The sequence below is a fragment of the Pelophylax lessonae genome (assembly GCF_965119305.1).
Source record: "Pelophylax lessonae genome assembly, chromosome: 1".
Classification (NCBI taxonomy): Eukaryota; Metazoa; Chordata; class Amphibia; order Anura; family Ranidae; genus Pelophylax; species Pelophylax lessonae.
Window position 1 is genome coordinate 294,193,185 of NC_138768.1, and position 22,332 is coordinate 294,215,516.

Here is a 22,332-nt window from a genome sequence, read left to right on the forward strand (position 1 = left end):
TCATACAAGGTGTCAGGAGAAGGAAAGGAGTCATAAGGGGCCACACCTAGTGTACCGTTTAGCTCCCTGGTTCCAAATACCACCTGAGCCTAAACCTGAGACTTTGATTGAGCCTGCACTTCCTATAGAGACCATGGAGGTCAATCATTTCCATTTGTCAGAAGCCAAAAGACAGAGAAGACGTTCTTTGTGTCTATGTTTATATTGTGGTTTAAAGGGACAAATATTATCCTCTTGTCCTTCCTGTCCAGTAAAAGAAAGGGCCTAACCTGTGTCAGAAGAGCTGGGTAAGACCTTGTAAATTATTCCACCAAATCGAAGTTAACATTACCTGCCATAATCCATGAAATATCGCCCCTAGTGCACTGTGAGGCCTTTGTGGTTTCAGGGGCTATCGGCTTATTCATGGATTATGGATTCGCTAAGAAGCACAACTTTCCATTAGTCACCAAGCCCATACCCCTGCAGTTCACCACTCTCTACGGCCAGCTGTTGGGTAAAGGCATTGTGGAATTTGAGACCTGTTACCATTCAAATTCGTGCTCTGCATAAGGAGAAGTTAACTTTATCTATAATTGAATCTCCCTACCTGCCCACGATTCTGGGTTACCCCTGGTTACCCCTGGTTGCTACAACACAACCCATCTTTTGACTGGTCAAATGAAGAATTAACATTCTGGGGGTCATCCTGTCTATTGAACTGCATCCATCACCCCCAGAGACTAAACTCGGGTATCTTGGCTACTGTGGAGGTACCACCTGCTCTGCCACATGAATACTCACATTTCGCAGACCTATTCTGCAAACAGAAAGCAGAAGTCCTACCTCCACACTGTATCTTTGACTGTGCAATCAACCAGATTCCCGAAGCACCTCTTTCCAGAAGAAAAACGTATCCCCTTCCCAGCCAGAGCAGAAGTCTTTGGAGGAATACATGAAGGACAGTTTAAAGAGAGGTTTTATCCACCCTTCCTCCTCACCCATAGGGGCGGGATTCTTCTTTATTGAAAAAAAAGATGGAAGTCATAGGCCATGCATTGATTATCGAGGACTGAACCAAATTACTGTAAAATATTCTTACCCTTTGCCTCTCATTCTGGAGTTGTTTGAAGTTTTAAAAGGAGCTAATATTTTTACAAAACTGGATTTACGGGGGGCATATAACTTGATTAGAATAAAGGAAGGTGATGGAGTAAAAGACCGCTTTTAACCACTTAAGCCCCGGAAGATTTTACCCCCTTCCTGACCAGGGCCTATTTTGCGATTCGGCACTGCGTGACTTTAACGGACAATTGCGCGGTCGTTCGACGCTGTACCCAAACTAATTTGATGTCCTTTTTTTCCCACAAACAGAGCTTTCTTTTGGTGGTATTTGATCACCTGTGCGATTTTTACTTTTTGCGCTATAAACAAAAAAAGAGCGTAAATTTTGCAAAAATAACAATATTTTTCACATTTATTTATATGAAATTCCCCCCCAAAAAAATGTAAAAATCAAACTTTTTTAACATTTTAGGCCAATTTGTTTTCTGCTACATATGTTTGGTAAAAAAAAAATCTCAAAAAGCGTATTTTGATTGCTTTGCGCAAAAGTTATTGAGTTTACTAACTAAGGGAAAGATTTTTGTCATTTTTGTTGTTTTTTTTTTTTTAACGCATAATGGCGGCGTTCTGCGATTTTTTTGCGGTACTGTGACATTGCGGCGGACAGATCGGACCCTTGACTGACATTTTTGACACTTTTGGGGTTACCAGTGACATTACTGCAGTAATCAGTGCTATACATATGCACTGTTACTGTAAAATGACACTGGCAGTGAAGGGGTTAACTTTTTTTGAGAGGGAGGGGTTATGTGTGTCCCTAGGGGCGTGATTCTAACTGTGATTGGCTGTGGCTTGAGGTGTATGAACAGTGATCAACGGTCCTACATAGTAGAACCGTAGGATCACCATTCATACACAGGGGAGAATGACAGGCGGCTTGTTTACATTAGCCGCCTGCCTTTCTCCCGCTCTAACGGACGATCGCGAGTGACCGGCGGACATCGGGTCCACCGGTCACATGCGCGGGGGGGACCGTGACCGCGCGGGAGCGCGCCTCCGGCGGCGCGCGGGAGCTCCCTAGACCCTCACAGGCTAGCGATGTAGCCCTACGTCGCTCTGCCTGTGAGGGGCTGACTGCCGACGTAAATAGTCGTGCGGCAGTCGGCAAGTGGTTAATACTCGGTATGGGCAATATGAATATCTAGGTATGCCTTTTGGTCTCTGCAATGCCCCTGCTATTTTCCAACGTTTCATTAATGAACTGTTTCAAGACTTCAGGAACACATTTGTCATAATATACCTACATGAAATATTTGACTTTTCAAAATCTTACCCGGAAAACATGTGTTTCCCATGAAGCAGCTTTATGCCAAGTTAGACAAGTGTGCTTTTAACCACTTCTGGATCGAAAGGATTTGCCCCCTTAATGACAGGCCGTTTTTTGCGATTCTGCACTGCGATACTTTAACGGACAATTGCGCAGTGGTGCGACACTGTACCCAAAAAAAATTGTTGTCCTTTTTTTCCCACAAATAGAGATTTCTTTTGGTGGTATTTGATCACCTGTGTGATTTTTATTTTTCACATTCTGTTATATAACATTTGTTGGCCAATTTGTTTTCTGCTACATATTTTTGGTAAAAAAATTGCAATAAGCATACTTTGATTGGTTTGCGCAAAAGTTATCATGCCTATTAACTACGGGAAAGATTTATGTCATGTTTATTGTTTTTTTTATTTTTTACTAGTAATGGCAGCGATCTGCAATTTTTAGCAGGACTGCGACATTGCGGCGGACAGATCGGACCCCTAACTGACATTTTTGACACTTTTGGGGGGGACCAGTGACATTTCTACAGTAATCAGTGCTAAAAATATGCACTGTTACTGTAATAATGACACTGGCAGGGTAGAGGGATAATACTGTGGGTGATCAATGGGTTAAATGTAAGCCTAGGGGAGCGATTCTAACTGTGGGGCACGTGGCTTGTGAAATGATCACAGAGAACTGTGTTCCTACATAGAAGGATCACAGGCACTCTGATCATTCCAGAGGGAAGAACGGTCGGCTGGGTTTATAACAGCTGGCCTTTCTTCTTTCTCAGCAGGGAACGATCGCGGGTAGCAGGCGGCAATCAGACCTGCCTGCCCCGTGCAACCGAGTCCCCGCTGCCGAGTGGGGGCGGGAGCACGTCGGCGTCGGTGCGCGCTCACCCCCTAGCTGCAGGCGTGCGACTGCCATATACCTATGCGGTTCGCGCAAGAGGGGCTGCCTGGCGCAGTATAACTGCGGCGGGCGGTCCTTAAGTGGTTAATCAAAGTCAGATACCGTTCTTGGGGTATATCATAAGTCCTGAAGGCTTCCAAATGGATCCACAAAAACTGATGGCTGTTCTCCAGTGGCCCCAACCAAACACTCTAAAAGGGATCCAAAGTTTCCTGGGGTTCCCCAAGTATTACAGACGTTTCATAAAAGGGTTTGCCAGCATTGCTTCCCCCCTTACTAATATGACCAAGAAAGGGGCAAACTGTAAGGTGTGGTCTTCAGAAGCAGTATCTGCTTTCCAGAAATTAAAGGAAATGTTTAGCATGGCTCCAGTTCTCCAGCATCCAAACCCAGATCTTCAGTATATTGTTGCAGTAGATGCCTCTGAAGTGGGAGCTGGGGCTGTGTTATCTCAAAGACAATCAAGATCTGGCAAGATTCACCCAGTCCCATTTGTTTCGAAAATATTTTCTCCTGCGGAAATAAATTATGATGTGGGCAACTGTGAGCTTCTGGCAATTAAACTGGCACTGACCGAGTTGAGACATCTCTTGGAAAGGACCCTAAAACCTTTTCTGATACTGACGGATCACAAAAGTTTAATGTATCTTCAGTCTGGCAAATGTCTGAATTCACGTCAGGCCTGGTGGGTCCTTTTCTTTTCCCGTTTCAATTTTATTTTCTTATATATTCCAGGACACAAGAATAGTAAAGCTTTTGCCTTTTCCCATCAGTTTTTTTTTTTTTTTTCCCATCAGTTTTTATCCTCTGAACTTTTCCAGCACACTGAGCAGTACATAATTACCCCACACAAGATTATAGCACAATTCTCCACTGCTCTACTACAACAGTTACAAGGAGCTCAAACCTGCTTACCTCGAGGCAAGAAGGTACCCCCAGGTTGTTTATGTGTGGCCCTGGGACAAAGGAAAGCAGTACTTCTCTGGGAGCACGATGGAGTACTTTCAGGCATTACCATCACCCTCAAGTCCTTGCAACGTCATGTTTGGTGGCCGGGAATAGACTATGTAGCTGCCTGTCAAACTTGTGCTGCCAAAAAAGTACCTCACACATTACTCCCTGGATTACTTCAGCTACTAAGCACACCTTACAGTTACCTGCCTCTCTTTGAATACATCCGGTTTTCCACACTTCCTCCTCAAAGAGGTCATTTTCAACCGCTACTACAGGGTGGTCTGGCCACCACCTCCCCTTCTCATTGATGGACAGTACATGTATGAGGTGTCTAAGATCCTCAATTCTAAAAGACAGGGTCGTGGTCTTCAGTACCTTGTCCACTGGAGAGGATATCCCAATACCGAACACTCTTGGGTTCCTACCAAGGATTTACATGCCACCGCTCTAACACAAGCCTTCCATGCAGCCTCACCCTCTAAACCCAGTTAGGGCGCCAGAGGGGTATGTTTGAGGGGAGGGGGCCCTGTCACGTACCTGTCAGATCAGCTCCGATTTGGGGTTTGAATCCGGGTCTCTGGCGTGGAAGTGCACTGACCTAGCCATTCAGCCCTTGGAAGGACTTTGTTTCTGCAGCAGGTTTTTTGTACTGTACTGTTCAACTCTCCTTATGGACACTTTAGATCCACCTGCCAACCAGCTGTAGAAGATCTGCAATTATCTCAGGCTCTAAATACCAGACACTTCCTATACTCTGGGCCCATTGATTGGGTTAGTTCCTGTGTAAGCTGCCTCTGTATTATACGCTGGATTTACACTGTGACTCTTGCCTGTTTTCTGACCATTCTTCTGCCTGCCAATTTTGTACCTTGCTGCTCGTTCATGTCTTGGTCTTCGCCTGCCTCCCGACTTCTCTCCTGGATCCAAACTTTGTACCTCATGTCTAGATCTCAGCCGGCCTGCCTTACCACATCTTCCCCTTATCCTCAGCCTAAAATCCACTTCGAACTCAGCTTTTTCAGGTGCATCACATACAGGTTTACTAAAAAAGGAACACAAACTGTAAACCAAGTGCCAAGCACATGCAGGGATATGCTCCATAAAGGGTCTATGTTTATTAAAAAATAAAATGTCCTTGCTCACAGTTATGACTGTATATAAATGTAGCGCTTTACCAGCATATTGCCATATTACCATATACAGCTGCAAGAAAAAGTATGTGAACCCTTTGGAATGATATGGATTTCTGCACAAATTGGTCATAAAATGTGTGATCTGATCATCATATAAGTCACAACAATAGACAATCTCAGTCTGCTTAAACTAATAACACACAAAGAATGAAATGTTGCCATGTTTTTATTGAACACACCATGTAAACATTCACAGTGCAGGTGGAAAAAGTATGTGAATCCCTAGACTAATGACATCTCCAAGAGCTAATTGGAGTGAGATGTCATCCAACTGGAGTCCAATCAATGAGATGAGATTGGAGGTGTTGGTTACAGCTGCCCTGCCCTATAAAAAACACACACCAGTTCTGGGTTTGCTTTTCACAAGAAGCATTGCCATATGTGAATGATGCCTCGCACAAAAGAGCTCTCAGAAGACCTACGATTAAGAATTGTTGACTTGCATAAAGCTGGAAAGGGTTATAAAAGTATCTCCAAAAGCTTTGCTGTTCATCAGTCCACGGTAAGACAAATTGTCTATAAATGGAGAAAGTTCAGCACTGCTGCTACTCTCCCTAGGAGTGGCCGTCCTGTAAAGATGACTGCAAGAGCACAGCGCAGACTGCTCAATGAGGTGAAGAAGAATCCTAGAGTGTCAGCTAAAGACTTACAAAAGTCACTGGCAAATGCTAACATCCCTGTTAGCAAATCTACAATACGTAAAACACTAAACAAGAATAGATTTCATGGGAGGATACCACAGAGGAAGCCACTGCTATCCAAACAAAACATTGCTGCACGTTTACAGTTTGCACAAGAGCTCCTGGATGTTCCACAGCAGTACTGGCAAAATATTCTGTGGACAGATGAAACCAAAGTTGAGTTGTTTGGAAGAAACACACAACACTATGTGTGGTGAAAAAGAGGCACAGCACACCAACATCAAAACCTCATCCCAACTGTGAAGTATGGTGGTGGGGGCATCATGGTTTGGGGCTGCTTTGCTGCGTCAGGGCCTGGATGGATTGCTATCATCGAAGGAAAAATGAATTCCCAAGTTTATCGAAACATTTCGCAGGAGAACTTAAGACCATCTGTCTACCAGCTGAAGCTCAACAGAAGATGGGTGTTGCAACAGGACAATGACCCAAAGCATAGAAGTAAATCAACAACAGAATGGCTTAAACAGAAGAAAATACGCCTTCTAAAGTGGCCCAGTCAGAGTCCTGACCTCAACCCGATTGAGATGCTGTGGCGTGACCTCAAAAAAGCGATTCACACCAGACATTCCAAAAATATTGCTGAACTGAAACAGTTCTAGCAAAGAGGAATGGTCAAGAATTACTCCTGACCGTTGTGCACATCTGATCTGCAACTACAGGAAACGTTTGGTTGAAGTTATTGCTGCCAAAGGAGGTTCAACCAGTTGTTAAATCCAAGGGTTCACATACTTTTTCCACCTGCACTGTGAATGTTTACATGGTGTGTTCAATAAAAACATGGCAACATTTCATTCTTTGTGTGTTATTAGTTTAGGCAGACTTGTTTAGTTTAGGCATTGTTGTGACTTAGATGATGATGATCAGATCACATTTTATGACCAATTTGTGCAGCAATCCATATCATTCCAAAGGGTTCACATACTTTTTCTTGCAGGTGTATATTCCCAACATTTAACTCATAAACAGAGGTCTCAGCTGCAAGTATATATATTTGCCACACCAACAGACATAGACAGACGGTGCCTTGGTAAAGACTACTTCAGTCTTTGGGAGTACTTTACCCTACAATAAGTTTTGGACATATGAGTCATGGATGCCTTTTTAGGAAACCTTTTTATGTCTAGGTGCTTGGTTTTGGGTTAATGTTCCTTTGAAGAGCCTTGCTCCACTGTTGCACTGAAACTGTTGCATTTTTTTGTGGCAGGCAGCTACAGGATAGCAGCATGGCTCATTTGTTAATTTTCCAGAAAATGCTTTCAAAAACATTTCCTTGTGTTTCATTAACAGTTACATACACACGTAACTAATTATCATGAGTCACTAATTACCCCATTAATGCATTTAGTTACATTCAAAAGCATGTACTGTTGGTCAGTCCATTGCCTTTATATATAGCCTAACTACAAATGTTTGTGCTAAATGTAGAATGTAGATAGAAGGTTTTAGGGCTGCAGATAGCAATTACATAGAGGCAGTGCTATATAGGCTTTCTAGGCATAGATAAATTAAGTAGTTGCCAAGAATGCAGCTTGAGTGGACTGAAAAATAGCAATGTTTAACTTAAAAAGCCTTGTAATATTGCACTTAATTATCTTCTGAAATGTAAATAGTGTGTTCATTTGACTCATCTATACTTTGCCAAATGTTCTCCTTTTTTACCCTACTTATAGACTTGCACCACTGCTTCTACTGCAAACGTCCAGCCAAAAAATATGTAAAATGTATGTGTGAACACATTATGATGATATATTAGATAGGTCACAGGCTTCCACAAACTGTTATGAGAAGTGGGGTGTCTAAGCAGGGATGCCAGGTGGAAACCTGATAAAGAAAAGTGCTAAAGAAAAGTGCATTTTAAGGGTATATATGCTGCAAAAATATTTTCATAGGAGAAATACAGCTACGTGTTCTGGTGTATACATATGTGAGAAAAGTGAAACACTATAAGGTACCTATGCTGGAAAGCAGAAAGAGTATATGGTTTAGACCTGTGAAAGTGCCATCATCCCAGTCTGGAAAGAAAAAGAATATTGAGTAGGGTTTATTGTAGGCACTGCAGACAAACAAAACTTAAAAATGTAGAATATAAAATAATAATGTTTTTTTTTTTATTACATATCAAGATAAAACATTGCTAAAATGTATGGCTTGTATACAAATGTTGAGACAGCTCAGAAATAAAGCTGTCAAAAAAACGTTAGCCAAGAAGCAATAGTTCAGTATGACATCCAGAGACATCCAGATTGGATTTCTCACTGAACTATGGCTTTTTAGCTAAGGCTTTTTGACAGTTTTCCTTCTGAGTTGTCTCAATATTTGTATAAAAGCCATTCATTTTAGCAACATTTTATCTTGATATGTAAAAAAAGAATTATTATTTTATATTCTGCATTTTCATTTGTCTGCAGTGCCTACAATAGTCCCAATTTGAGGGTATTCTTTTTCTATGTTGGAAAGTGGTCAAACACTATAGAAAACTATACTAAAACATATTAATGGTAGCAGAGGTGTAGTTATAAATTTGTATTTGGTAGTAGCATGGTCAGGAACAACTGATGTCCATTCTAGGCACCAAAATGGCATTGCATAAGGGCCCCAGATGGTAAATTATCCATGTATCTCTTTAAAGCTTTGTTTGCTCAACATATTCCTTACTGGTAGATTGTTTTGTGTTTCAAAACAACATTACCATTATCGTCATTATTGACAGTGGCAGGCCGAATGTCTCATTCTATCACAGAAATCAAGCCTGAAAGTCTGTGAACAAATAAACTTACATTACAAGTTATCATAGACACCAGTGGCGGCCGGTGCGTTGGGGGTGCAGGGGTGCCGCCCCCCCCATCCATGCGTCCGGACCCCTAATCTGCATGCGGGGTGCCGGACGCATGGAGTTCAACGGGGCTTCTTTTTTTTTTTAGTCACCTGATTAGAGCCAGGGGCTCTAATAGGCTTCAGCAAAGGGTGGACCCGGGGCGCAGAGTAGTGCGCCCTGAGCCCACCCATTGTGTGACAATAGCAAATGAAAATTCGCTATTGTCACACGGATCCTCCTCCGGGCCAATCAGGAAGCTGGTCCGATACGCGCTTCCTGATTGTCCGAAAGGCAAACCCCATGCCATTGACCGAGGAGGAGGCGGGAGGACTGAGGACTCGAGGAGACGCCGGGGGACTGAAGAGAAGCCGCCGCTACAGGTAAGTGCACTGCTCTCAGGGGGGGGGGGCTTGGCATGCTGTTCATTCTGCATTGAAAGGGGGAACGCTGGCATCTGTGCATTGAAAGGGGGCACGCTGGCATCTGTGCATTGAAAGGGGGCACGGTGATCTCTGCATTGAAAGGGGGCACACTGATCTCAGTGCATTGAAAGGGGGCACGCTGATCTCTGTGCATTAGAAGGGGGCACTGTGATCTCTGTGAATTGAAAGGGGGCACGCTGATCTCTGTGCATTGAAAGGGGGCACGCTGGTCCCTGTGCATTGAAAGGGGGCACGCTGGTCCCTGTGCATTGAAAGGGGGCACGCTGATCCCTGTGCATTGAAAGGGGGCACGCTGGTCCCTGTTCATTGAAAGGGGGCACGCTGGTCCCTGTGCATTGAAAGGGGGCACGCAGGTCCCTGTGCATTGAAAGGGGGCACGCTGGTCTCTGTGCATTGAAAGGGGGCACGCTATGCCCTAATTATTGAAGGCCCCTTTCACACTTTTGTGACCTCAAAGTCACGCAATTTTTTACAGCGTTTGTTTGCCGCAAAGCAATGCTTATTACATTTTTTTGTTTGCGCCCCCCCCCCCCCCAATTTTGAGCACCAGCCACCACTGCTAGACACGTCAAATACACATACAGGAGGATTTGTTCTCAATTGACAGTAGCATTTCAGTGTTAAATTTACTGTAGATCCGTTCCCCTAAACATCAGAAATGGTCATATTCTGAGTGGAAAAATGTGATCAGATTGTTTATGAAGCCAGCCTATAATTCATATTTACTGGCCCTTTATGACTTAGATTGTAGCATATAACAGTCATATTTTTTCGCCGCAGGCAGTAGTTCCTTCTGTCCCAATTACAGACTGTCACTAAAAGCTAGCTTCTTACCTTGCTCTCCAGAAGGTCAACATTCTGTCTCAGTTCATTTCTTGACTTTTCAGATATTGCATGCTTTGCTGCTAAAGCAATGATTTCTTCCTGTGGGAAATGTTAAACAACAGTGCTTTATGTCAAGCTATACACTCAAGTAATGCATGTGTGGAGGGTAAACAGGGAAACATTTCCAGTAACCAGGCTGTGCTACTTACCTCCTTTGCCCGAAACTTGGCTTCATCTACATTGACAGTCAGCGAGGGACGAATGTGAGACATGAGTTGCCACCACAGCCACTCTCGGATGCAATAGAATTTTCTGATATTTTTCTGTATACATTTGAGAGCAACCATCCGAATCTAAACAGAGAGGGTGACAATCATAAAAACTGAAAACACAAATTACTCTTAAATATTGTACAGTCTCGCCTCCACTTTCCAGCTTTTTAACACTTCCTGAGTTTCTGTCATCTTCATCCAACTTTATTTTTATACAAACACCAAAATAATGATTTTTGTTGCCTTTCTGCATTTACCAATTTTACCCCGCCTATAAACTTTAATATGATAACAATTCTAGATTACTGTTGTAAGGCGTTTGTCGATAGATGTATTCCATTTTTGTTCTGTGTTCTATTTCAAAACAGGAAGTGAAAGGAAATCCCTCAAAAGTAAGGAACTCTCCTCAGGGTGTCACCGGGGTCACCAGAACTAGAACGGACAGGTTTTCTAATCCTTCTCAATTCTAGCCAAAAAAAAAAGAAAATGCCTTTAGTGACACTTTAATATTATCATACTCTACATTTTATTGAGTTTGAAGTAAAAAGAAAATTATATTATGTGCAAAATATATTAAAATATATAGATATGGATGCATCATAAACGTCTATCAATAAGCTCATCTCAAAAGAAGGTCACTTGATTCAATTTTATCCAAATTATGTTGTTTGGATGACAACTTCAAAGGCTGTGTTTGACCTGCATTGTGTTTCTTTGGACAAGGCAGGCCCTACTGAGATGCACTTTAATTGCAAATTGCAGCAAAACACTGTATTTGACCTGCTTCACCTGCATTTGAATGCACATAAAAGAGGCTAACAAACATGGCCTTAGAAGGCACCAATTGAAAATGATTAAAAGCAAATACATTTTATTGATGCTTGGAGGAAGAGAATTCTATAAAGGTTGTTGCATACAGGTAAACTCTATTTAGCAGGCCTTTGTATTTGGTGGTCTTTTATATGAATGAATTGTTTTTATCTTTAGGATATACATTTTATCGTGTATAAATAACGTCATCAAGCGTCACCAAGCATCAATAAAACAAATTTGTTTTTAATAATTATCAATTGGCGCCTTCAAAGTCCATGCTTGTTAGCATCTATTTATTTCAGATTTTGTAGGACGTGGCACCCAGTGTACCTCATAAGCACCCACCTTTGTCCTCCCTGGTGTTGGTGTGCTACCTTCAATTCTATCCTATGCATTTCAGTGTATGTCTTTGATCAATGTTACTCACATATGTAACAATGCCCATGTACACCTGTCCTAAAAGAGGCAAGGTTTAACCTCCTTAAAACCGCCTGTCCACATTGTACATCGGACAGGCGGCTTCTACAGGCGCAGCAATGTACATGTACGTCACTGGCCTCTAATGGGGTTACATTTGGTCTACATTTTTTAAAACATTTGCTTTTTCTAATTTTTTTTATCGTAAATGTTTAATAGCAGAAAGTAAACATTTTTTTTTTTCAAAATGTTTGATCTTTTTTTGTTTATTTAATAAAAAACAAAAAACCCACTGGTGATCAAACACCATCAAAAGAAAGCTCTTTATGTGTGAAAAAAAAATAATAAAAATTTTGTTTGGGTACGGCATTGCACGACTGTGCAATTACCAGTTAACCACTTTCATACTGGGCCAATTCTGGCACTCCGCTCCTACCTGTAAAAATCATAACTTTTTTAGCAATATACTCAGAACCCCCAAACATTATATATATTTTTTAGCAGAGACCCTAGGGAATAAAATGGCGGTCATTGCAACTTTTATGTCACGCGATATTTGCGCAGCAATTTTTCAAACAAGTTTTTTTTTAGAAAAAAAAACAGTTTCATGAACTATAAAAAAAAAAAACAATACACCAAAGTTAGCCCAATTTATTTTGTATAATGTGAAAGATGATGTTACGCCAAGTAAATAGATACCTAACATGTAATGCTTTTAAATTGCGCACACTCGTGGAAAGGTGCCACACTTCGGTAGTTAATCTCCATAGGCAATCCTTTAAAATTTTTTACAGGTTACCAGTTTAGAGTTGCAAAGGAGTTCTTGGGCTAGAAATGTTGCTCTCACTCTAATGTTCACGGTGATACCTCACATGTGTGGATTGAACGCTGTTTACATATGTGAGCGCGATGTACGTTTGCGTTCACTTCTACTGGGGACGGGGGCACTTTAATTTTTTTTTTCATTGTTTATTTTATTTTTGTTATTTTATTTTTACACTTTCCCTTTAATTTTTTGCTCACTTTTATTTCTATTGCAAGGAATTACAAGTTCATGGCAGGTCCTCTACAGGCTGGAAAGCCTGAAATAAAAAAAAATTAAAAAAACTATCTCAGCTATCCAACCGATATGACGGCAGTATTTACAACGGCCAGGCCGGGCGAGACATCACATCATGCCCAGGCCTCCAAGAGTCATAGAGACACCCGGGGACCATCTGCTCCTTGGTATTCTCTATGGTGTACTTCTGCCACCAGGGGATTCCTTGTCCGGCTCGCTGATTGCAAGGGCAAGCCTGTAAAAGGGGCAGGAGGGGGGGGCATCCCCTCCCGCTGCCTGTAAGAACAATCAAGCAGCTGAACACCTGCTATGATTGTTCTTATGATTTAGTAAATTTCCAGCAAAAAAAAAAAATGATATCTGAATGATGCCTGCAGCTTTAGGCATAATTCAGATATCCCCACTTAAAGCCCATGACGTAATATGATGTCCAGCGAAAAGGAAGTGGTTAAAGTAGCACAGTGCCAAATAGCAAAAAATGGCCTGCTCATAAAGGGGGTATAACCTTTCCCAGTTAAAGTGGTTAAGTATAAAAAAAAGTTGGGTTTTGTGTTTAAGCACATGATTTCCAATTACTGATCTAACAATGTCTTTTTTCTATGACAATGAAGGAAAAAATCCAATTGCCAGCTAGCAGAACTGTTCATTTTTTACAAAAAGCTAAATGAAATAACTTGCCAAGGCATCTCATTATCAACAAGAATGTGAAATACATGACATTGCTTGCAATTTACATTAGCCTTCACCTCACCCAAATTAATGAACTACAGCCCTTTTTTAGAGAGGCATGTAGGTGCAAATCAACAGTTGCTAAATTAGGTATAGTTAAATAGGAGGTAGAGGTATAAGTATTATAACATTTCCAGACTAATTTTCATTGATCTTTTACATAAGATAGGAGAAGGCCTGCTCTGGAACCACAGGAGAAAACAGAGACCCACAAGGCCTCTTCCCTTGATATTTAGTATAAGAGTGTCAGACACAATTTTGCCTTTTAACAAAATTTGAAAAGTTCAAGTAAGGGGCAATACTATGTAGGGGCATGGTTATTGCCAGGGCTTTTTTTCAGCGGGAACGTGGGAGAACGCAGTTCTTGCACCTTTAGCACTCAATGTATGCAATGGCAAGGAATGCTGGGGCATGCTGAAGGGTATATTGATGCTAGCTGCTGAGGAATCTATTATTGCTGGTGGGGACCTATTTTAGTGTGGGGGTCTAATATTGCTAGGTAGGTCCATTGTTGCTGGTAGGGGGAGGGGGGTCTTACGTTGCTGGAGGGTCACCTGTTGCTGGGAGGAAAATACTGTTAGGGGAGAGATCTATTGTTGCTGGCTGCTGGAGGGTCTATTGATTCTGGTTGCTGGGAGATCTGTTGTTGCTGCTGGAAGTCTATTGCTGATGGGGTGTTATTTTGTTGCATGGGGTCCATTGTTGCTGGGGGGAAGTCTGTTGTTATGTAAGGGATCTATTGCTACTGGAGGGGGAATCTATTGCTGCTGGGGTGGGGTCTACTGTTGCTCACTGTTTTACTTTGTATCCTGTTATCAATAACACATTCCATACAAATTACTTACTAGCACAAAATGATATTTGGTTCTGTATTCTCAAAAAGGGGTGGTACAGGGAGGTGGATAGGGGGTGGAACCAAGGGGTGGTGCTCAGAGGTAGGTAGACGGCAGAGACCAGGGTTGAATCAGAAGGGGGGAGTTTCTGTACCTGTTCTCTGAGAGAAAAAACCCTGGTTATGACTATAGATGGCACAACGCACTTCTTTACCAGCAATAACAAAGTTCCAGCAAACTATCAATGTTGTCTAAAAGTCTGTCAACCTACAAGTCTCAAAGTAGCAGTTTGCCATTTCATGTTTTTGGTTAGTAGGGCAATCAAGGAATTGTAGTATCATAAAGTCACAAAGGATATATATATATATATATATAAATATATATATATATATATATATATATATATAGTATCCCAGTCTTAGTCCATAGGGTTCAATATTGAGTTGGCCCACCTTTTGCAGCTATAACAGCTTCAACTCTTCTGGGACGGCTGTCCATAAGGTTTAGGAGTGTGTCTATGGGAATGTTTGACAATTCTTCCAGAAGCGCATTTGTGAGGTCAGGCACTGATGTGAACGAGAAGGCCTGACTCGCAGTCTCTGCTCAAATTCATCCAAAAGATATTCTATCAGGTTGAAGTCAGAACTCTGTGCAGGTCAGTCAGGTTCCTCCACCCCAAACTCACTAATCCATGTCTTTAAGGACCTTGCTTTGTGCACTGGTGGATGCATGTTGGAACAGGAAGGGGCCATCCCCAAACTGTTCCCACAAAGTTGTGAGCATGAAATTGTCCAAAATGTCTTGGTATGCTGACGCCTTAAGAGTTCACATCACCAGAACTAAGGGGCAAAGCCAAACCCCTGAAACAGCACTGTACCAGACTCCCCCCTCCACCAAATGATTTGGACCAGTGCACGAAGGTAGTAAAGGAAGGCGTCCCAATACGTTTGGTAATATAATGTGTGTGTGTATATATATATATATATATATACAGTATCTGACAAAAGTGAGTACATCCCTCACATTTTTGTAAATATTTTATTCTATCTTTTTATGTGACGACACTGAAGAAATGACACTTTGCTACAATGTAAAGTAGTGAGTGTACAGCTTGTATAACAGTGTAAATTTGCTGTCCCCTCAAAATAACTCAACACACTTATTAATAACTAATTAAATAACTCAACACACCATTAATGTCTAAACCACTGGCAACAAAAGTGAGTACATCCCTAAGTGCAACTGTCCAAATTGGGCCCAATTAGCCATTTTCCCTCCCCGGTGTCATGTGACTCGTTAGTGTTACAAGGTCTCAGGTGTGAATGGAGAGCAGGTGTGTTAAATTTGGTATTATCGCTCCCACTCTCTCATACTGGTCACTGGAAGTTCAGCATTGCATCTCATGGCAAATAACTCTCTGAGGATCTGGAAAAAAAGAATTGTTGCTCTACATAAAGATGGCCTAGACTATAAGGAAGTTACCAAGACCCTGAAACTGAACTGCAGCACAGTAAACCAAAATCATACAGCGGTTTAACAGTACAGGTTCCACTCAGAACAGGCCTTGCCATGATCGACCAAAAAAAGGTGTGTGCACATTCTCAGCGTCATATCCAGAGGTTGTCTTTGGGAAATAGACGTATGAGTGCTGCCAGCATTGGTACAGAGGTTGAAGGGGTGGGGGTCAGCCTGTCAGTGCTCAGACCATATGCCACACACTGCATCAAATTGGTCTGCATGGCTGTCATCCCAGATGGAAGCCTCTTCTAAAGATGATGCACAAGAAAGCCTGCAAACAGTTTTCTGAAGACAAGCAGACTAAGGACATGGATTACTGGAACCATGTCCTGTGTTCTGATGAGACCAAGATACACTTATTTGGTTCAGATGGTGTCAACCAGGTGAGGAGTACAAAGACAAGTGTGTCTTGCCTACAGTCAAGTATGGTGGTGGGAGTGTCATGGTCTGGGGCTGAATGAGTGCTGCCAGCACTGGGAAGGTACAGTTCATTGAGGGAACCATTAATGCCAACATGTACTGTGACATACTAAAGCAGAGCATGATCCCATCCCTTCAGAGACTGGGCCGCAGGACAGTACTCCAGCATGATGACAACCCCAAACATACCTCCAAGATAACCACTGCCTTGCTAAAGAAGCTGAGGGTAAAGCTGATGGACTGGCCAAGCATGTATCCAGACCTAAACTCTATTAAGCATCTGTGGGTCATCCTTTAAAAGGAAGGTGGAGGAGCGCAAGGTCTCTAACATCCATCAGCCCTGTGATGTCATCATGGAGTGGAAGAGGACTCCAGTGGCAACCTGCAAAGCTCTGGTGAACTCCGTGCCCAAGAGGGTTAAGGCAGTGCTGGAAAATAATGGTGGCCACACAAAATATTGACACTTTGGGTCCAATGTGGACATTTTCATTTATGGGTGTACTCACTTCTGTTGCCAGCCGTTTAGACATTAATGGCTGTGTGTTGAGTTATTTTGAGGAGACAGCACATTTACACTGGTATACAAGCTGTACACTCACTACTTTACATTGTAGCAAAGTGTCATTTCTTTAGTGTTGTCATATGAAAAGATAGAATAAAATATTTACAAAAATGTGAGGGGTGTACTCACTTTTGTGAGATACTGTATATATATATATATATATATATATATATATATATATACACACATATATATACAGTTTTTTTACACATCAGAGTTTGGAAAAAGGAGTTTCAAGTTCTAGGTATATGGGCACAAGTAAACAGAGCAGACAACATGGACAATATAGTCTCAAGGACCACTATATGTTAGGGAGAATGTAAGTGCACAAGGGCAGATTCATTAGAGGACAGTGATTGTCACAAAAACTATTAGAGAACAGTGTGCATATAAGTACAGAGAACACCTGAAACTAGAGGTATACAGGCACAAAAAAAACACTAGACCACAGGAAGAATACAGACGCAAAAACAACTTGATAATTAGGATATACTGCAAGCTGGCTAAAATGTAAGTCTTCCTGCCAGCCCATAAATATATTACTGAAAACAGTATAATGCCGGAACCTGCAGTACATAAACAATGCAAATATGACTGCAAAAAAAATTTACAAGTAAATGATACTGGGAGTCAAACTGGGTATCCTGCTTATTCTTTCCTAGCATATTCCTTGATATTATATATTGCTATGCCTACTTTATAATGTAGAAAATATTTTTTTTATTTTCAGAAAGTTTTCTAGCAGTATTATCATTTTTAATTCTGGATGCCAAACTGTTAGGTGGCCAGGGTGCTTTGCCAAGTAAGACATTGTTTGAACTACAAAATGCACGACAAATGTAGTATTTAAGAATTGCTGCAATACTCAGTTTTCCCATTTTATTATTCTTACCATTGATAGTCTCTACCAAGAACAGTCACCTACACAGGCACCATTATTATAGTCCTTAAATTTTATTTTTAGGTTTCTACAGGTGAATGCAAGAAAGAGGATGAAAGGTAACAAAAGCATACCTAAAGTAACACTATATCATGTTCTTACCTTTAGTTTCTTGAACCATTGTCGACAAAGAAACCCTCTGCATGCTGCTTGAAAAAGGATCATGTTTTGGGAGATCATCTTCTCTCGCTGCTTCTCCAGCCTTGATAACACACCAGTTTTCATGAACACCTGCAGAGAATAATATAAGGTCAGATACATCAGATACATCTGAAACAATCAATACCACATCACCTGGTGCCAACTGGGGACAAGGAAAGAGACATGTTTCTAATCTTAAAGAATGGTGCCAGAACTAACACCAAAGGCAAAATTAGTTACTAATAGAAATAAAGAAAATCTGAGAAGTTTATATCAGAGTCCATCTAGAATAAACCTTATCTTTAGTATCATTTTATTTGTTGAACCACCATAGAAAGTTAACTGAGCTAATATTGATAAATATAAGTATATTGATAAGAAATACTACTTATTGATAGAAAAAGCTAATGTTGCATTGATGTGTTTTTAAAGTGGTTGTAAACCCATATATCAAAAAATGAAACTGAACATTTTAGCTAAATCATCAACTCATTTGTGCACAGTCTGACAGGGATATGAACAGCCTGTCATCTGTAATCCTCCCCACTTTGCTACTGGAAAAAAATCCGACACATACAGAAAATATGTGTCACCACACCCCCCTTTCTGATATGCAGAGGAGACTCATGCACGAGCATGTGTAAAGGATTCATGTCTCCCGCTGCCCGAGCCTGAGTAAAAGAGCTTTTCATTTTAAGTGGTTATAAACCTCATATGCATCATTTGTCCAATACATACACCATTTTATAGTTTCTTATGTAAAAATCCAAATTGCTGTATTATTACCTCTGTATTCTCATCTCTAACCCTATCACAGCTCTCTGTAAATCTGCAGCCCTTGGACGGTGGAATCGTAACATCACAGGCCCCTCAGTGATGTGTGCGCACACTTCCAACACCATGTGCGCTGCTAAGCCAGCGTTCGTGTGTGTGTGCAGCGAGGATGTGGGGCCAGTGATGTCATTACTCCCCCTCCCAAGCTCCGGTCCATAGACACACCCATGGACTGGAGATTTTCAGAGAGCTAAATACAGAGTTTGGATCTTTACATAAACTATAAAATGGTCCATGTTTTGGAGAAATGACGCATATGAGGTTTACAACTACTTTAACGCAGATCTGCAGTCAAAATATAGTAATAGCCCAACAAATATAGCATAGAAAAGGTTGCGTTTTCTGCAAAACTCACCTTCAATTTTGAGCTGTCCTCTACAATACTTATTTTCTACCACTAGATGTCTTAAAAAGTTGAATAATAGCCAGTATCATTCAGTGCACGCTATCATGGACCCCCCCCCCCCCCCACCCTCCCCAGCCTATGACTGGACAGTAAATGAGAAAAAGCAGAATGATGAGCTCATCTCTCTGATAATCTGCCCTCATCTCATATAAACATGTTCCTTGTCAGCACGTGAACAGATTGGCAACTAGTGCTGCTTCTCCCACTGCCAATATGAGCTCGGCTATATAGGGACTGCAAAAGACTGATAACAAGTCAAATTCAGGTACTTACACTTCTTGCGTTTATAAAATGCAATATGAATGCCTTAATGAATACAGAATGTCAGTAATTTGTGTCTTTTTTATCTGCCTTAAAGCTTAACTTGAGGTACGCACATACTTATAAATAAACATGTCACGTTGACTCAAATACTTATAAATATATATGCCACTCTCAGAAAGCAAAAAAAAAATATATATATATATTTTCAACAAAGAACATCATGCTCTTGTGCATTCCTAAATGAAACATAATATGCCTTAGGTTCTCAACATGCTGATGTTGGGAGTTTAAAAGTCTTATTCAATAAGAAACTGTGAAGAGTGATGAAATCAGATTGGTGAAAGCAGAAATCTGGGAAACGCACTAGATACACTGTTTAAATATATGTGTGCCTATATTTATTTAATAAAGGATTTGTCATTCTGTTTAGCCAAATGTCTAATAAACATTTATCTGTCGCATCTTGGCTTGGCAGATTTTTGATTGCCATTACACAATAATTCTAAAACCTAATAAAATGCACTCTCTCTTTGAAATAATATTATGCAATTAGCTCAAAACATAAATCAAATATAATGATATATGTTACCCTAACAATGAACTTCTCTTGCTCTCTATTGATCTGTTAAATATACCATTAAAAGTGTTTTGATAAATAGGATCAACTATTGCAAAAAAATGCCTGTTGATCCTTGCAGAAATCTTTTGAGCTGATAACTTCTGCACTGACTGTTATCAGTAAGGCCTCATGCACACAGTTGCTAAGTTGTGCCCTGAGAGCTGTATGTGCCATGTAAAGCTATCAATACAAGTAAATGGCTGTTCGCAGCTGTGCTGGGGTAAACGCAAAGGCCTCAGCACACAGGAGCTGCTAAGCGTCTGTGAGCATGAGACCTAATAAAACCATTCTTAGGCCTTGTGCACACTTGAGCTCAAAAGATGCCTGTTTTACAGGTGTTTGACATTTTTTTTCTGCCTCTAAATGCCCCTCAATGTTAGCAAGTGTGTCCATGCACACATAGGCATTTACAGGAGTTTAGAGGCTGGAGCATTTAGAGGCATGGAAAAAAAAACCATCACTTGTGCACTCAAGAGAAGAGCATTTTGGCTAATAAAAATGCCAAAATGCGCCTAAACATGTAAACTTGTTAAAACATGTCTAAGCGCTAGGTGAGTGTAGTGCTTGAGCATTTATTCATTATAATGTCTAGAATAAATTAATATACTGAACAAAATTATAAATGCAACACTTGTTTTTGTCCCATTTTTCATGAGCTGAACTCAAAGATCTAAGAAAACCGGGAGGTGTGAAGAGAACACCTCTCCAAAGTGCCAGACGCCATCAAATGTGAGCATTTGCCCAATCAAGTCAGTTATGATGACAAACTGCAGTCAGGTCGAGACCCAGATGAGGACGAAGAGCATGCAGGTGAGCTTCCCTCAGATGGTTTCCGACAGTTTGTGCAGAAATTCTTTGGTTATGCAAACCAATTGTTGCAGCAGCTGTCTGGTTGGCTGGTCTCAGACAATCTTGGAGGTGAAGAAGCTGGATGTGGAAGTCCTGTGTTGGTGTGGTTACATGTGGTCTGCGGTTGTGAGGCTGGTTGGATGTACTGCTAAAGTCTCTGAAACACCTTTGGAGACGACTTATGGTAGAGAAATGAACATTCAATTCACAGGCAATAGCTCTGGTGGACATTCCTGCAGTCAGCATACCAAAACTTGCGTCATCTGTGGCATTGTGCTGTGTGATAAAACTGCACATTTTAGAGTAGCCTTTTATTGTGGCCTGCCTAAGGCACACCTTTGCAATAATCATGCTGTCTAATCAGCATCTTGATATGCCACACCTGAGGTGGATGGATTATCTCGGCAAAGGAGAAGTGCTCACTAACACAGATTGAGACCCATTTCACAGGGGCGATGCGATCCGCCTGTCAGTTTTTCAGGCAGACCTGATTGGATGCTCCATGCATCCCTATGGGGCAGCAGATGTCAGCGGAGACATCTTCGCTAAAACCCGCTGCTATCACATCCCATCCTGTCCGTGAAATCCGTACGGATGGAAACCCTATTTTCCATCCGTCTGGAGGATTGGATTGGATGGGATCAGATGAGAACGGACAGGCGGTCCATTCTCAGCGGGGACAACGGGGATCTCACAGCTCCGTCTCTGCACACAGAGCAGAGACAGAGCTGTCTTCCACCTGCTCAGTGGGGATCGGACCCTTGCTGAGCAGAACAGACTCCGTCAGGCGGCGCGCCCGTGTGAAAGGGGCCTTAGACAGATTTGTGAACAATATTTGAGAGAAATAGGCCTTTTGTGTACATAAAAAAAGTCTTAGATCTTTGCGTTCAGCTCATGAAAAATGGGGGCAAAAACAAAAGTGTTGCATTTAGAATTTTGTTCAGTGTATTTTGGCCAATGAAATGAATGAATGCCCAAGCTCTTGATGCTCTTAAATGCGTTTGTAAAAATGCGGCTTAGGCTCGTTTTTATAGCTGTTTTTCTCCTGCAAGGAGAAAAGCATTTAGAGGGGCCCCAGTGTTTTGGGGCCTTAGAATTATCTACAATTCTCTCTGAGAGCACCTGTCAAATAAGCTATGGAAAAGAGGAGAGAGGAAAGTGTCCATAGTGCTAAAATACTTAATGTCCTTGGGTAACAACAATGCTATTCCATAGATACAATACAGTAAGTGAGTGAGGGCTGTCACCCTAGGAAAAGTGTTACATGCAGGATCATAGGTGAAAGTATAGGTAAAAAAGTCTAAAGAAAACGAATGCCACCACCACATCTACATACTGGTAAGCTGCTACAGTATATGTTAGATGTTTGTGATGATTTTAATAGTATTGTGTTATCTGCAGGTGGTTTCCCATAACAGTGCTTTCACTGGAGAAATTATTTAAAGGAAGTTTT

General features: G+C 41.4%; 1 protein-coding gene across 1 annotated transcript in view; it reads right to left on the reverse strand.

Annotated features, from left to right (window-relative positions):
- MYO18B (myosin XVIIIB) overlaps positions 1-22,332 on the reverse strand; it is an 842,989-nt gene that overhangs the window by 403,751 nt on the left and 416,906 nt on the right. Inside the window, exons 24-26 of the mRNA XM_082258232.1 lie at positions 17,869-17,997; positions 10,412-10,555; positions 10,212-10,301 (exon numbers count right to left, since the gene is read on the reverse strand). Coding sequence (XP_082114358.1) covers positions 10,212-10,301; positions 10,412-10,555; positions 17,869-17,997 — 363 coding nt within the window. The remainder of the gene's footprint in view (positions 1-10,211; positions 10,302-10,411; positions 10,556-17,868; positions 17,998-22,332) is intronic.